The sequence below is a fragment of the Leuciscus leuciscus genome, assembly GCF_965113295.1.
Source record: "Leuciscus leuciscus genome assembly, chromosome: 21".
NCBI lineage: Eukaryota > Metazoa > Chordata > Actinopteri > Cypriniformes > Leuciscidae > Leuciscus > Leuciscus leuciscus.
Window position 1 is genome coordinate 6,612,843 of NC_138745.1, and position 15,050 is coordinate 6,627,892.

Genomic DNA, 15,050 nt, shown 5'->3' on the forward strand with positions numbered 1-15,050 from the left:
TCAAGTAAAAGTGTTCACACCTACATCGAACGAATTTGAATCTTTCTGCACTGGTTTAGTTCCTACTGGACGAAAAACCTAGGACTAGTTTGCAAAAGTAGGTTTTCCAAAAAATCCAATATGGTGGAAAATATATCATGGCGGAAATGAAATGACTATTTTGATGTAGCTGTTTCATGCCGTGTATAAACCTCATGTAGCCCCGCCCCTTTTCAGCGCTGCGCTTGTTGTCTTTTGTCTTCTGGTTTGTATTTCCACAGCGATCTTAAGTATTTATGAATGAACTGCCCGTTTTAAAATGTTCCCGGTCTACTGACATATGTTAAGACATCTGCTTTAAACATCACAATGCTCGTGATAACTTTCGTTAACTCTACAATAAGGAAATCTACTTAACCAGCTAATTACTCTTCGACAGCGATGCCGTAGAAATGTACAGAGCGACCGCTTAATAACTTGAAGCATTGAAGGCATAGTGCAGTTGTAACACTTACTTTTAATTCCCTGTTAGTCACAACAGGTGGTTGAAAATCTACCATGCCTTTAAAGTAAATACAATTTATTTGTTTTATGTACTTAATGAGACATTATGAAAGTAACCCCATCCATTAAACTGTAATTTAACACACAGGCATCATCTGCACTAAAATGTCCCATTTGATTTGAGTGTCATACTGTCATCGTTCATTGATTGCTAAATTGTGAAAATTTATGTTACATCAGATTCTTTTTCTCTGTCCAGATGTTACTTAAACTTAGAAAGGAACTTGTGTTTGGTGACATTCATTAAAAAAAGAGCCTGAAATGTCCTGTTGATGCCACATGCAATTCTTACCTAATTCATCTTTAACTGAAATTCATATTTGTTAGTGGAGATATGGTGGTGATGTTTACACACCTTTTTTAAATTCCTTTCATCCAATTTAAAATGTCATTTTAAAACCCTATCAAGTTCATTCTCCCCCAAAGTACATTCAGTGTTTTAGTACCTGTGAGTTGTAGCTAAAAGTTGTATGTATTAGAGACATTTATCATTGATTTCCTCTGAAGTCTTAAAGTGACTGCAAATGTCTTATTTCTTAAAATGTAAAAATTAAGCACTTTTGAGACATTTATATTTACCTCTTTTATAGTTTTTAGATTTGGTCTCTTATTACCAAAAAGCATTAACACATGTTATCTCTCGTATGTTAATTTACTGTATATGTTTAAATGAGAATGAATTTTGGTGAGGAAAAAAAATCCCATGGCGCTTGTGTGCAGTTTTGTGCACTTTTTGGGTTTCATATTGATATTGTTAATATGCAAATAATTTTCTATTGTTTACATTTTTATCAAGCAGAGAGACATTGCAGTGCTTTAGGTTTTGCTCGCCTCTAATTGCCTGTATATACATTTTGCAGATAGAAGCAAACTTCTCGGATGCTGTCTTTTCTTTGTATCATTAACAACGTTTAATTCATTGTGCATTTAAAATGTTCATAGAATAAATTTGATAAGATAAACATGGGTCTCTTCGTGCTTTAAAGTTTTGAATTGCAGTCTCAGATTGCAGTTCTGCAATATCACAGTTCATCTCATGTCAAGATTTTGTGACGTTTGCAGTCTTAGCATGCTATCATGTGTTGTTTGTGTATATGTTTTCCCAGAGGTGTTTATCAAGCCCATTTTTCCATTGGACTTGTGCTCTATATGAATTTTTCTGTGTGTCACAGTGGCCCCTTACCGGATAGCTGTTCTTATTTCACACCTTCTATTTTTACCCCCAGCTAGAGATGTCTTCACCTCAGGTAACCAGTCTTAATAAGTTTGGAATCCAGTGGTCTACACTGGCATGTGTGTTATGGGGATTTAATAGGCAACTTACATTTTTTACATTTTAAAGTAAAGTAGTCATGAAATCTAAATTGACATATCTTATTTTATAATGGCATTTGCTCAAATAATTTTATGTGCAAATGATTTATTTTATTCATGTGCTCTCGTAAACCTTTAAACAAAATAACTTCCCTACCCACAACCTGTGACTCACATGACATCACAGCAATATCAAACCATCCAATCAATTCCCCGTGGACAAAAAGTCCCGCCCTGCATTTGTTTGTTTGTGAAGCCGTTTAACTTGGATATGCACTCACTGGACGTTTTTTAGGTACACCTGTTCAACTGCTTGATAATGCAAATATCCAATCAGCCAATCACATGGCAGCAGCTCAATGCATGTAGACATGGGGAAGACGATATGCCGAAGTTCAAATAAAGCATCAGAATGGGGGGGAAGCCATCCGCTGATGGCTAATTCTAACAGGATAACGTGACCATGTCTTAAATCATCTCAGACTGGTTTCTCTAACAGGACATTGTAACCATACTCAAATGGCCTCCACAGTCACCAGATCTCAGTCCAATAGAGCAGCTTTAGGATGTGGTGGAACAGGAGATTCACATCATGGATGAGCAACCAACAAATCTGCAGCAACTGTGCAGCAATATGGCCGGTGAGTGTACGTTACACTCTTAGAAAAATGGTACAAAAGCTGTCAATGGGACCGGTACCCTTTAAAAATGTTTTACTGTTCAGTGTTTAGAAATGCTTAAAAGATTTTATTGGACAAATAACTTTTATAAAAATGTTATGGTTCTTAGGACAACTTTAAGTGAAAGTCATGAAAGTGTTCATACAGCATCTGAGTCAATCAGAAAGTGAGTCAGTGAAGTGTGTTTCGTGGGCGTGGGTTTTAGCAGACAGTTTCTAAATCATTACACATATTATCAGGGGTAAAGTATACAGTGTTTTTTTTCTACATCCATCCCAGTGTCTCAGGCTGTACACAGGAACCACGCGGAACTGGTGGCCAGTCCATCACAGGGCTTACCTCATTTTTCTAAAACATTCAAATGATTTTAGTTATTTTTCCACTGTCATTTTGATTCTCTAATATTTCACATCGGCTGTCACACTTTTCAGATCACACCACAAAAGGACTACGATATAATGGTTTTCATTTTGCATAATATTAACTAATGGAATGGCATATTTTGAGTTTTGAATTTTGGGATATTTCTGATTGGCCATTGGACTAGTTTTAGTTACACATATACCAGAGGCCTGTACCTTGATGATAGTTGAACAAACTCAGGGTTACAGGATTAGTTTTGAGTTGACAAACCCAAACCAATCTAATCAGGCTCTGTTGGGACCATGATGCTGATCATCAACTTTCTCTGAAAGCTTTGATCCTGAGTTCATGGAGGGCACATGAAGCTGTGACATCAGTAGCGAACAGCCAATCATATTCCTTGAAACATGCAAAACTGCCATTCACTTCTCCTGTGAGAGTCAGTGCGATTCAATTCTCTCTTCTGCCAAAGATTAAAAGATTGAAGAATATGAAGTATATAAATGTATTCACACAGCAAGAAGAAAATATCTTGCTATATCAGTTGTGAAGTTAGGTCTATATATACTTGATTGATACTAAAGCGTATTTATATTACATTTCATCTGTATATACTGTTTTTATATAGGCCTAAATTTAAACAAAATGTGCAAGAATAATTGTTAGACTAAAATTGCCCATATATAATGGATTAAGCGTATAATAATTCTAATTTATAAATCATATAAAATAATTATAATAAACAGACATTGCTAAAAGCCAGACGATTTTGTCTTAAAAAATCTATAGTGACCTTTAATTTGGAGCAAGAGAAACTGGGGGAGTGACTTTTTTGCATCAGAGATGTGTCACTTTGCTCTCAGCTCACTTCAGTTTGAGATCTCTTACCCAGAACAAAACCTGCCCTGGAGCGTAAGCCACTTTCATGGTGCCTAAAACACACTCTGAATGCACTCCTTCATCTCATTTAATCACATATTTCATAATCCTTGTCTGCCTGGTTTTACAGAAAAGGCTTAAACTAGTCCCAGACTAAAATGCATGTTTGAGCTGTTTTAACTGAAAGTAACTTGCGGGTTCGATTCTCAATACCGACAGGAAATTACAGGGTAACCCACAATTGTGTCCACAGTTTGCAGTGTGTGTGTGTTCACCATCACTACTCCTAATGTGTGGGCACTAACTTGGATGGGTTAAATGCAGAGAACAAATTCAGAGTATGGGTTACCATTATTGGCCTCAATTGTACCACCTGACCGCAGATTCATTTTGCCATTGTGTTGACATAGAAACACATAATATCCTGAGAACAGCTCAGAGAATGTCATAAGTATGGGATCTACGAGTTCACTACGGGTTCACATAGTGTGAACACAGCGTATAGAGCAAGCGGCAACATAATCTGAAAAATGAAGCCTACCCGGAAGTGCGAAAAACTGCAATACATCGAAAATCCGCTAGGGGCAGGTCCCAAAAGGGAGCAAATGTCCATACACCCCCATGTTAAAATGTCCGTTTTCACAGCATAAATTCATGTTTTTACAGGTTGGTCCCATGGACTTTTATTGTATTTTTCGATAGGTTCCGAGTGCCTGACAACTGTGAGGGGGGTGAATTTTTTTCTAACTCGTTAGTTTAGATCGTATTTAGATATAAAATGTATGACAAATAAGGGCGCGATTGACAGCTGACAACGAGCATAGGCTGCGCCGAGTGGAATTCCTGAAATTTGACGTCTCGGCCATGATCTGACACAACACATCATACCTGTAAGTTATCCTTTCTGAACATTTGTATTGAAATATGGCGCTGCCCATACCCCCCATAAACGGCCTCAAAACCATTCTTCAGAAGTATATGGGTGACGTCACAGACGCTTTATGCATATTTTTTACAGTCTATGGTATAGAGGGGTGCGTTCACGCCATGTCGTAATTACTGTAATGATTCTCAACTGTAAAAAGCCTTCACGTGATTGTAGAACTTACAACATGTAAACTCTTAATTTTCTGAGAGCTACGACTTGTACCACATGACCGCTGTACCACCTGACCACTGCAGATTTAGGTGTGTACAAATTAAAGAGGCGCTGTGCAGACCGATCGATCGGTGAATGACATCAATGTACCGCGAGAGTGATTCTGAGCTTTATTCACGGTAATTACATTAACTCAATGTTTACACCGCATATAGGCTACAAGACACATTCAAATATGACTGCCAGTGTGAGAAACAATGCAGATGCAGATTTACTTTTAATTTTCACATTATTGCTTTTAATAGCTATTGTTTGCAGCCATTAGGCTTATTCTTCTTTATAATCACTAATCAGTAATTGCAGAAGGATATTTAACAGGGCTGTTGATTTAACTATTTCTGAGTGTATTCATATTACAATGACTAATTTATTTTAAGAAAAGTAAAAAAAAAAAACATACAGTCCATTGTAGAGTATGTATACATTTCTACATTTATATGTATACAATAATAGCTTGTAAAATACACACTGATGTCTATGGAAGCGGCAATAATAATCCTTTCATAATTTGTTGATGTGTTTTATTGATATCACACATTGATATCATATCCCATTACAAATATCTAAAAAGAAAATCTTAAATCAAGAAATACCTGCCAGCGAGGTCCGAAAATTAAATTCAAAAGGAAAACAATAATATTTGTCTTACCTCACTGGGAGATATTTCTTTTTTTAAGCTCTTAAATTTAACTTAATTTTGATAAATATTTCATTAAACAAGACTTAAGTCATTTACTTAAAATCGTTAGTTGTTTAGATATATGTACTGGTCTGAAAAACAAGACAAAAATGAGTAAAAAAAAAAATTCTATCTTGTATAAGTGTATCTTACAGTGCAGTGATGCATGCAGTTGACATTTTAATTAGTATTTTGTTTAGTCATCTTTGTATATAAATGGTAAAGTAGCCTATATCATTCTTAATGTATTTTGCATCAAGATGATTCACTTGCTCCTTATCATTTTGATGCATGGGTGTATGGATTTGCATGTTTCTTCTCAGAAACGGAATTGTCTCATCACAGCTTCATGACCCGCACCCTTCAGCTGGCTTCCTTCAGTTCTGTCTTTCTGATCTGTACTGACTTCTACATTTACTTGGAGAGGTGCATTTCAAGACCAAGAATCATGCATTCCTTCCTGCTGGGATGTTCAGTCATGGCGCTGATTTACCTCTCAGGTAAATGGCTGTTTTATACATTTAAAAACTGCATTTTTGTTTTGAGTTTTAAAGATGGTACTCTCTGAAATGCCACATTTTGATGCACTTTTTAAGATATGGGAGGAATTATTTAAGACAGCAGTTCTTTACAACCAAATGATTTGATTTTTGTTTTACATTTAAAAGTTGCAGGATTACATTTTGCATATTACAGTTGCCCTAGACTTGTTTTCAGTGTTGTTCTTCCTTCCCATCTGTGAGTGAAAGAGGAAGTCCCACCGCTTCAAAACAAGTTTGCATGTGCCACCTTAAAAGTAAACAGTTATAATGTGGGATGCACATACTGTTAAGTGTCTTTGATAATGCCAAGCATGTTTCATGGTTTTACTTCTGCTGATAACTTACAGCAAATGGCCATTGCAATATTAAACCGGTTCTGTCTTATATATTTTCTCTCTGTCCATCTCATAATTTCAGCTGAAGCAAAACATATCCATGTGTTCCAGAAGCCACGATTTCTTGGCGTTAAGACCAATCAGACTGTGATGATATACTGTGTGTCGTCTCAGTCGTCTATGCCGGCTCATGTAGTGTGGTTCTTCAAAGCTGACAAGGCTGACAAGCCTGACCAAACAACACTCAGCAACAACCAAAGAATATCTATAAGGGAGAAGAGTGAAAAAACAAATGCCTCTATTCTCATAAAGAAAGTGGAGGTTGAGGACAGCGGCATTTATTTTTGCAAGCTGAATGGTACTCTTGGACCGGGAACTGCGCTTCAAGTGTCCAGTAGGTGATGATTTGTTGTTGATGTCATTCACTTTCTTTCTTCGCTAGCCTGTTTACCATACTTGTATTTCTTTGTTTCTTCCATAGGATATAGTGATCCCCAAGCTATCTTGCGCAGATCTAGAATCAAGGATGTTATCATTTTCCTTCAGGCTTTTCTGTTGATTTTGTGCATTGTCGTTCCTCTGATTCAGTTTTACAAGCTGGTAAGAGCCACAAACGTTCTCTATTACTATGTGCACTTGTGTGAGGTATCCATTACTGTTTGGTTACACTTTATTTCGAAAGTCCACTTTAGACATTCTACTAACTGTGAGTAACTTTGCAACTATGTGAACTAACTCATTGATTTGCAACTACATGTCAACTGACTCTCATTAGAGTATTAGAATGTTTGGTTTAGTAGAATAAGTTGACTTGTAGTTGCAAAGTTACTTATCAGCAGAAAATTGGTTGAGGAGCATCAAAATAAAGTGTTAGCGGATATTAAAGGAGTACTCCACTTTAAAATGAAAATTCTGTCATCATATACTCACCCTCATGTTGTTTCATTCCTTTATGAATTTCTTTCTTCTGCTGAACAGAAAGGAAGATATTTAGAAGAATATCAGAAACCAGACAGTTTCTGGTCTCATTGACTTCCATAGTATATATTTTTTCCTACTATGGAAGTCAATGAGACCAGAAACTGTCTGGTTACTGACATTCTTCTAAATATCTTCCTTTCTGTTCAGCAGAAGAAAGAAATTCATAAAGGATTGAAACAATATGAGGGTGAGTATATGATGACAGAATTTTCATTTTAAAGTGGAGTATCCCTTTAAACAGGCAGTACTAATACTCTCATGACTGCTAGTTGACATGTAGTTACTTATAGTAAGTTGAATATCTAAAGTGGACCATCGAAATTAGTTTAACCAACTTTTTAGTTTTTTTTGTGCCATAATTCAGTTATCAATAAGCAAAAACAGCAGTTTCTCATTGTATTTGGTTTCAGGAGAAGAAAGAAGAAGCGGATTATGAAGAACCTGAGGATGATCACATATATGAGGTGACGGTTTTGGTTCATTCGGTTAGCTTGTTACTGTCATGTGTTGGTTTATGGTTGGTTGAGCTTTAAGCTCAGAGTTCTGCAACTATTGTTGCATGCACTTCAGGAAGTGAAAACACACATGGTCTGTTGTGATAGACAATGCATGAAATTATACTTGTGATGTACAATGCGATTTCATAAAGCAAATAGAAACATTTCTGCATTAGAAACAAGTTCCGGTCCTCGAATTTGATTGGCCGAGCGGCGTTCCATGAGTTCAGTTGGTCGGTGTCAGTTTGCACTGCAAAAAATTATTTGCTTAGTATTTTTGACTTGTTTTGCAATAAAAATTTTAGGGAATGCACAATATATATCGGCCGATATATGTTCATTTTTAATGTTATCGTTATCAGCTCGATAAGAAAATTTGGCTGACATATTAAAGCAGTGTATTTAGTAAATGTATTATTTCCTTCAGCTGAGACATGATGGTTTTGAATTGCATGAAATATGATTGAAATACAGTAAAGTGCAACATGTTCAGCACAAGTCTGTCATATAAGCTACATAACATTATAATGAGAATATTATAATTGTGTGCTTGGTACAAGGCTCTTAATGGTGAGACTTTTGTTTTTGTAATCAGGCTCTCAAAAATTATATAAAAATATGGATTTACATTTATTGGTCAATGTATCGGTTATCGGCTTTCAAATATAAAGTTATCGGTATCGACCAAAGTTTTCATATTGGTGCATCCCTAACCAATACTTAGTTATTAACTTAGTTATTAAAATAGTTATTATCCTTGGTGTGAACGGGCCTTAAGTAACTTTGCAATTGCATGTCAGCTGATTCTACTAATCCAAACCCTAACACTTAACCCTAACTTAACAGTTTGCTAATACTCAACTAAAAATCGAATGAGATTTAGTTGACATGTTGGTGTAACAGTACTTAGAGTCAAACAGAATGTCTAAAGGGGACCATCAAAATGAATTGTAACCCTGATTCATTCACCAAAGTCCCTTTAAGGCAAGTCATTTCACTCGGCGGCCATCTTTGAAACGCCTCTCGGACAGCTATTTCAGTCATGCACGTGCAGCTCCTATCTCTCTCAACGGGGAAACATCAAACTCTTTAAAGCTGTTCACCAAGCTCATGATTAAATTTCATATTTAAAATCACCAATGAAATCTGACAACAACTGTCTCATTCATTTTGTTTCTAAACACTCAGATCATGACTAAAAAATTGAATTTTTCAGGCTGGACCAGCCAATGCACATGTACAGTCATAAGCGTCTCAAAACACTGACTGTTTCTATAGCAACTGGAGCTTCTGAAAGCAGTGCAGTGATGCAATGACTTTACCACTTATTCCTCCATATTGTGCGTTGTACTTTCTCCCATTCATAGAAATATGAGTGCACAGTATTTGTATATCTAAAGTCTTTGGTCTTTTGGTCTTTGGTGTTACAAGTAGACACTCAACAGTTGATTCTACTTTGGCTTCATTTGGAATTAATTTATAAAATAGACGAAGTAACCAGCACTAATGAATTATAGACCTTTTTTTCTGGTGCAGGAATTGATCGTTCTGTCTATATTACAGTTTTTCTCGATTGCTAACACATAATTCATGAAACTATTTTCTCAAACTGAAAAACAGAAACTCATAACTACACACCAACTCGTACAAACCTCAAACTATCATCATGTCAAATCAAATATTTTTGTAGTTTCTTGGTCTTATGACAAATATTTCTCAGTTCTGCAAAAATACAATACATGTAAAAAAAAAATTGGCCACAAATTTGACAATCACACGTCTGAGGGTGTACGTTCAACAGTTTACTGTACATAAAAGTGAATTTTCCCTCATCTAAACTACTGAGTTCTGTAATTACACTGTATGTGTAAGCTGTATGGAAAGCCTGTGGATGTACATGGCACATAATCATTGTTTATGTTTTATGAATGAGAACATGGTTAAAACCTATATAAAACAGGTGACGTGTTAAAGGGATAGTTCACCCAAAAATGAAACTTCTGTCATTAATTACTCACCCTCATGTCGTTCCAACAACCATAAAACTTTTGTTCATCTTCGGAACACAAATGAAGATCTTTTTGATGAAGTCTGAGAGCTTTCTGTCCCTCCACTGACATCCTGTGCAACTTCCACTTTCAAGCCCCAGAAAGGTAGTAAAGACATCATTAAGTAATCATAAGTAATCCATGTGACTTCAGTTGTTTAACCTCAATTTATGAAGCGATGCAAATGCTTTGTTTGCAAAAAAACATAATTTACCACTTTATTTGCAAAATATTCATCTCAAAAGATCGTTCAAGCAACAAAGTCCGTTCTCGCGTCAACACAACACACATGCATCTTGGTGTATGTTCTCATGAACGCATTGTTGATTAATATTAAATGAAATGATCATTTATGTTGTTTTTTCTGCGCAAACAAAGCACATGGATTACTTTAATGATGTCCCTGCGGCTTCAAAGTGGTAGTTGCATAGACTGTCAATGGAGGGAAAGAAATCTCTCAGATTTCATCAAAAAAAAATTAATTTGTGCTCCGATGATAAACGGAAGTCATATTGGTTTGGGACGACATGAAGGTGAGTAATTAATGAGAGAATTTTCATTTTTGGGTGAATAATCCCTTTAAACGTTTTATGAGATGTGTCTTTGTTTTGAGAAGTGAATTAATGGTTTGGGAAATTGTGCCAACTGAATCAGTTATTATAGTGTGTTATCAATCGAGAAAAACTGTAATAATTCATAAATGAAATGCATGGCTTCCCATGTCTTATTACTTTAGTATACTACTTTGACAACATCACATGCTCTTAATATTCTTTGAAATCCATCTGTTTTTTCTGTACAGGGTTTAGAAATCGAGCATTGTGGTGGCGATGTATACGAGGACATCTCTGTTTACGCCCAGCCCACAGATGCAGCATGGGAAGTGGAGTCCCCAGACCAAGAGTGAGAAAAACACATCCAGATATCAGCTTCAACACCAGAACAATGATTACGTTCAGTCCATATCACGGCTGTACATCTGTTTGTACTGTATGCACACTGATGATGTCACTGAGTGTGAGTGTATGTTTGAAAAAGATTTCACTTGAAAGCACGAAACTATTATCTCGGAAGGGGTAACCACGCCGTTTATATACTGTTTATATAAGTTTTGATGACACATTTACATAACAATATTCCCAGCTAACAGGGACCGTTAGTTATTTACACATTATTCATGTAACGTTTTTTTTCTGAAATATTTTAATCGGACGGTAATATAATGTTTTTTTTAATGTTAGCCTACTACTTTTTTTCAGATGGTTCAGAGAACATCCAAATGTAACATTCCCATAATACTTGCAAAATGATCAAATAGAGAAAACATTCTGTAATGCTCACATAACCGAGAATTTTTTTTCTGAGAACATTGAGAAATAACGTTTTCATAACTTAATGAGAACGTTAGCAGAACGTTCATGGAACATATTTTTGTTAGCAGCGTTGTAATACATTTAACTTATGTTTTTATTGTTGTTTGCTTGTTTGTTTTCTTTATTACTCCGTTTATCAACTGATATTGTGTCATGTGCTAATTTTTGGTTTGTTTTTGTGTGTGTGTTTGTTTTATAAATGCACTGGCTCTGGCTATTCTTTCGTGATAATAAGGTGCTGTGTATGTGGAAATAAAAATACTAGTGGTAAGGAACTGCTCAAAGCTAAAGGAACGTGCAAATCAAATGTCTACTTTCACTTCATATCTGTTAAAATAAGCATCAGGTGTTTTCCACAAAGCAGCTTTTTTTGGTATATTTTCTTTGCATTCTTTCTGATATGGACTCCACAAGTCTGATGATTTGAAAGAACATCTGCAAAGAACATTTGACCGTCTCTACAAGGATTTAACATTGTCAATGTCACAAATTTGCTATCTGACTAGTAAAATATTGCAAAATCCTGAATACGTGTTCTTCATTTTATGTTAGTATTTGTTTCGATTTTTTACCCTAGAAAACAGATCACATTTGTTCAGTTTGGACTGTACAGAAGGCCTATATATGGATTAAGTAGGCCTACTTGAATGGAGACTGAGACAGGATAATACACAAAAGAGAGAGAAAGAAATACACAAAGAGACTGACTGGAAGAGTGTTTAGTCTTCTAATAATAAAGTGCTGTAAGAGCTGCAGGGAAAGCGCGCCATCTTATGGCCATTCAGACAAACTAACAGTCGAAATCATTTTCAGGCTGGAATACACACGACTTTTCAACAGGTTTTGCCCCTGTTGTGCCAAATTTCGACCCCCTGCCAAATTATTACCCCCCTAGTTGAAGTCAGTACCTGATTGCCTAATCCTAACCCCGCCCCTAATCATAACCCCTCCCCCACAGCTAATCCTAAACCTACCAATGGGTAATAATCTGGGTGTCTAAATTCGTCAGGGCCAAAGAGTCATACTGGCTCGGTATCACAGACAGGGTTTAGATTAAGCCAGGATTAGGCCTAAATTTAACTACGACATTTAAGTAGTACATATTTTAAGATACAAGAGACTTCTAGTTAAAACAGCTCAAACATGCATTTTAGTCCGGGACTAGACTTAATGTCTAGTTTATGTCATAATTGCGACTTTTAAAGTCCTAAATTCTCATAATTTTTACTTTTTAATTTCAAACATTTTATGTCATTATTATGACATTTCAGAGCATTAAATGGGCTTCCATATTCATATTCATATGATGATGATGTGTGAGATACTCAGTTGTTTAGTGTATGATGTCCAGTTTTTCTTCAACTTCTAGAGTCCACAAGTGTGTGATGTTCTGAAAAGTGCTGTAGTCGGCAAACATCGGAAAACATTTTCTTTTGAAAGGATTTTATAAACTTTCTTTATATTTCATAAATAAATTCACAAAATATATTAAGAATTCAAGTTTTTATTGAATGTCAGAAATACAAAATACATATTTTTTTATGTAATCAGTAATCACTGCATTTTTGCATATTCATGTCACAGCTAGAATAAAGGATCCATTAATAAATAAATAAATAAATACATAAATAAGGATAAAACTATGCAAAATATATCATATAAAATGTATAAAATATGTTTGAATAAAATAAATATATTAAAAATAAATATTAAATAACAATAAATAATAATTCTAAAAATCTTAAATAATTATTCAAATCTTTAATAAGCTAAACAGAATAAAAAACAACAATAAATAAACAATATATAACTCTTTTTCAACTGTATAACAATGAATCTACTGTAATAAAAAGAGGAGTGTAAACATTGATTAATAACACTGAAATATGTTTATGTTCTTTTGTAAATGCGAAGCTTCTAGAAGTCCAGTCTTTAAGCCTGAGTGTTGAAGGGGAAAAACTCCAGCTGGTTCATCAGACTTATGACCCGTTTTCTGACGATCTCCCAGCTTTCACCTCCATCCTCCTGTGAGAGTAATGCAACATTAGGATGAGCTTCCACATTTATAGCTGAGGGTTCATCTTTCTATATTAGAAGAAGAATCTCACCTTGTTCAGCTCTGTCATTTGTCTCAATCTTTCAAAATAGAGATGCAGCTTTTTGTTTCTCTTCATTTTGTAATCGCCCTGCATTCAGAAAGAAAAGAATGAGTTCCTCTGGCTCGACTGCTGATGACATTACGTATATATGCAAATATAAACACACTGTACTCACACATGAGCGCAGTCCATCGATCTGCGAATGGACGGTGTTTAAGAAATCATCAACTTTTTTAGCATCCCAGGGCACGACGGCTTCGTCAAAGAGGCCAGTGATCTCTTCCAGAGCCTGGATGACAAACAGGATCTGCTTCTCAGGCTGAAAACAATAGAGATGCATATATGAATATAGCTTCATAATCAACAGCACAAACCAGGGTTATTTGCTTTTTTGTGAAAAATCATTTTTGCTAACCTCTGCTCTTCTGTGGTTATTGATCAGCTCATATGGGATAGGGTTGATGTCCTCGTGGTCATTATGGATTTTGTCACCCTGCAAAATATTCAGAAACAGATTTAATGAAGAGATATTGAACAGAATGAACAGATTCAGATCTGAATGCTATTTTTTTTTCTTTTTTTTTTCGTATTTGATTGTTATGGGTCATATAGTATGATATTGTAAGAATATGAAGTTCATCAGTTTTATTCAAAGGCCAAAAATTCATAAAATTCATGTAAATATCAGTAGATCTCACAATAATATGTCTTAGTAAGATGATATTTAAATGTTTAGTTTTATGAACCATAGATATGGAGCAAAACATATAATGCAATGTAAATAAACAATACAGTCAATCAATCAATCATCAACACAATGATGATTGACAGATGTACAAATAAACTTTCCTCAAAAGCCTGATGCATCATATTGATCCCCACATTTCAACATTATTATTTTTTTAAATCAAGTAAACCTAAGTTACTTCATTCCAGTAAGTGTTCATCTTGAAATATCCCTAACAATATAAAAGTTATTCTTACGTTTATTTCACACTGGATATTTCTACATTGTACTAAAATACCTTTTACTTACTAATTGTGTGAATTATCAATGTGAAGATTGTGGTTTTTCAGCTACATTTAGAGGCCTTATAAAGTCATGTATCGAATATGATACAGTATAGCGATCAAAAAACTTTTCGAATTTTTTCGTCCATCATGACAATATTTAAAATACAAATATTAGTCTTTCAATGAATAGCCATAAAATATAGGTATGAAAAAATAATTATTTAAAAATATAAAATAAATCGAAAGACATTATTTAAGTAGAAAAAACACTCACCATCGTTCTGATGAGATCCAAAGAGGTTCCATGGTGGTGCTGAAACTTTGATGGACTTTGTCGACCATGTTTGGTCCACCTGCAGCTCAGCACAGAGCTGATACACACTGCCAGAAGAAGGCAGAGCTGAAGATCCAGACGAACATTCATTCTGATGTCTCGAGTGATGATCAGTGATTCCACAGGTTGATCTACTTGATGAGCTGCTGCTGTTTCAGTCCTCCGGTTGTTCTTTACTGCTGTTGGATGATCTTGTGTCTTCTCCTCCAT

The 15,050-nt window shown here is 35.3% G+C and overlaps 2 protein-coding genes across 2 annotated transcripts; one reads left to right on the forward strand and one right to left on the reverse strand.

Annotated features, from left to right (window-relative positions):
• The first annotated feature begins 5,949 nt into the window (after nucleotides 1-5,949).
• Nucleotides 5,950-11,921, forward strand: cd79b (CD79b molecule, immunoglobulin-associated beta). Its single transcript, XM_082151583.1, has 5 exons — nucleotides 5,950-6,117; nucleotides 6,577-6,888; nucleotides 6,976-7,094; nucleotides 7,886-7,939; nucleotides 10,823-11,921. The coding sequence occupies exons 1-5, from the start codon at nucleotides 5,967-5,969 to the stop codon at nucleotides 10,925-10,927; spliced, it is 741 nt and encodes a 246-aa protein (XP_082007709.1). The 5' UTR covers nucleotides 5,950-5,966; the 3' UTR covers nucleotides 10,928-11,921.
• Nucleotides 11,922-13,325: 1,404 nt separating this feature from the next.
• Nucleotides 13,326-15,050, reverse strand: ifnphi4 (interferon phi 4; the record flags this gene model as incomplete). Its single annotated transcript, XM_082152594.1, has 5 exons — nucleotides 13,326-13,415; nucleotides 13,502-13,579; nucleotides 13,668-13,811; nucleotides 13,908-13,985; nucleotides 14,781-15,050. 5 exons carry the CDS (start codon nucleotides 15,048-15,050, stop codon nucleotides 13,326-13,328), a joined length of 660 nt encoding a protein of 219 aa, XP_082008720.1.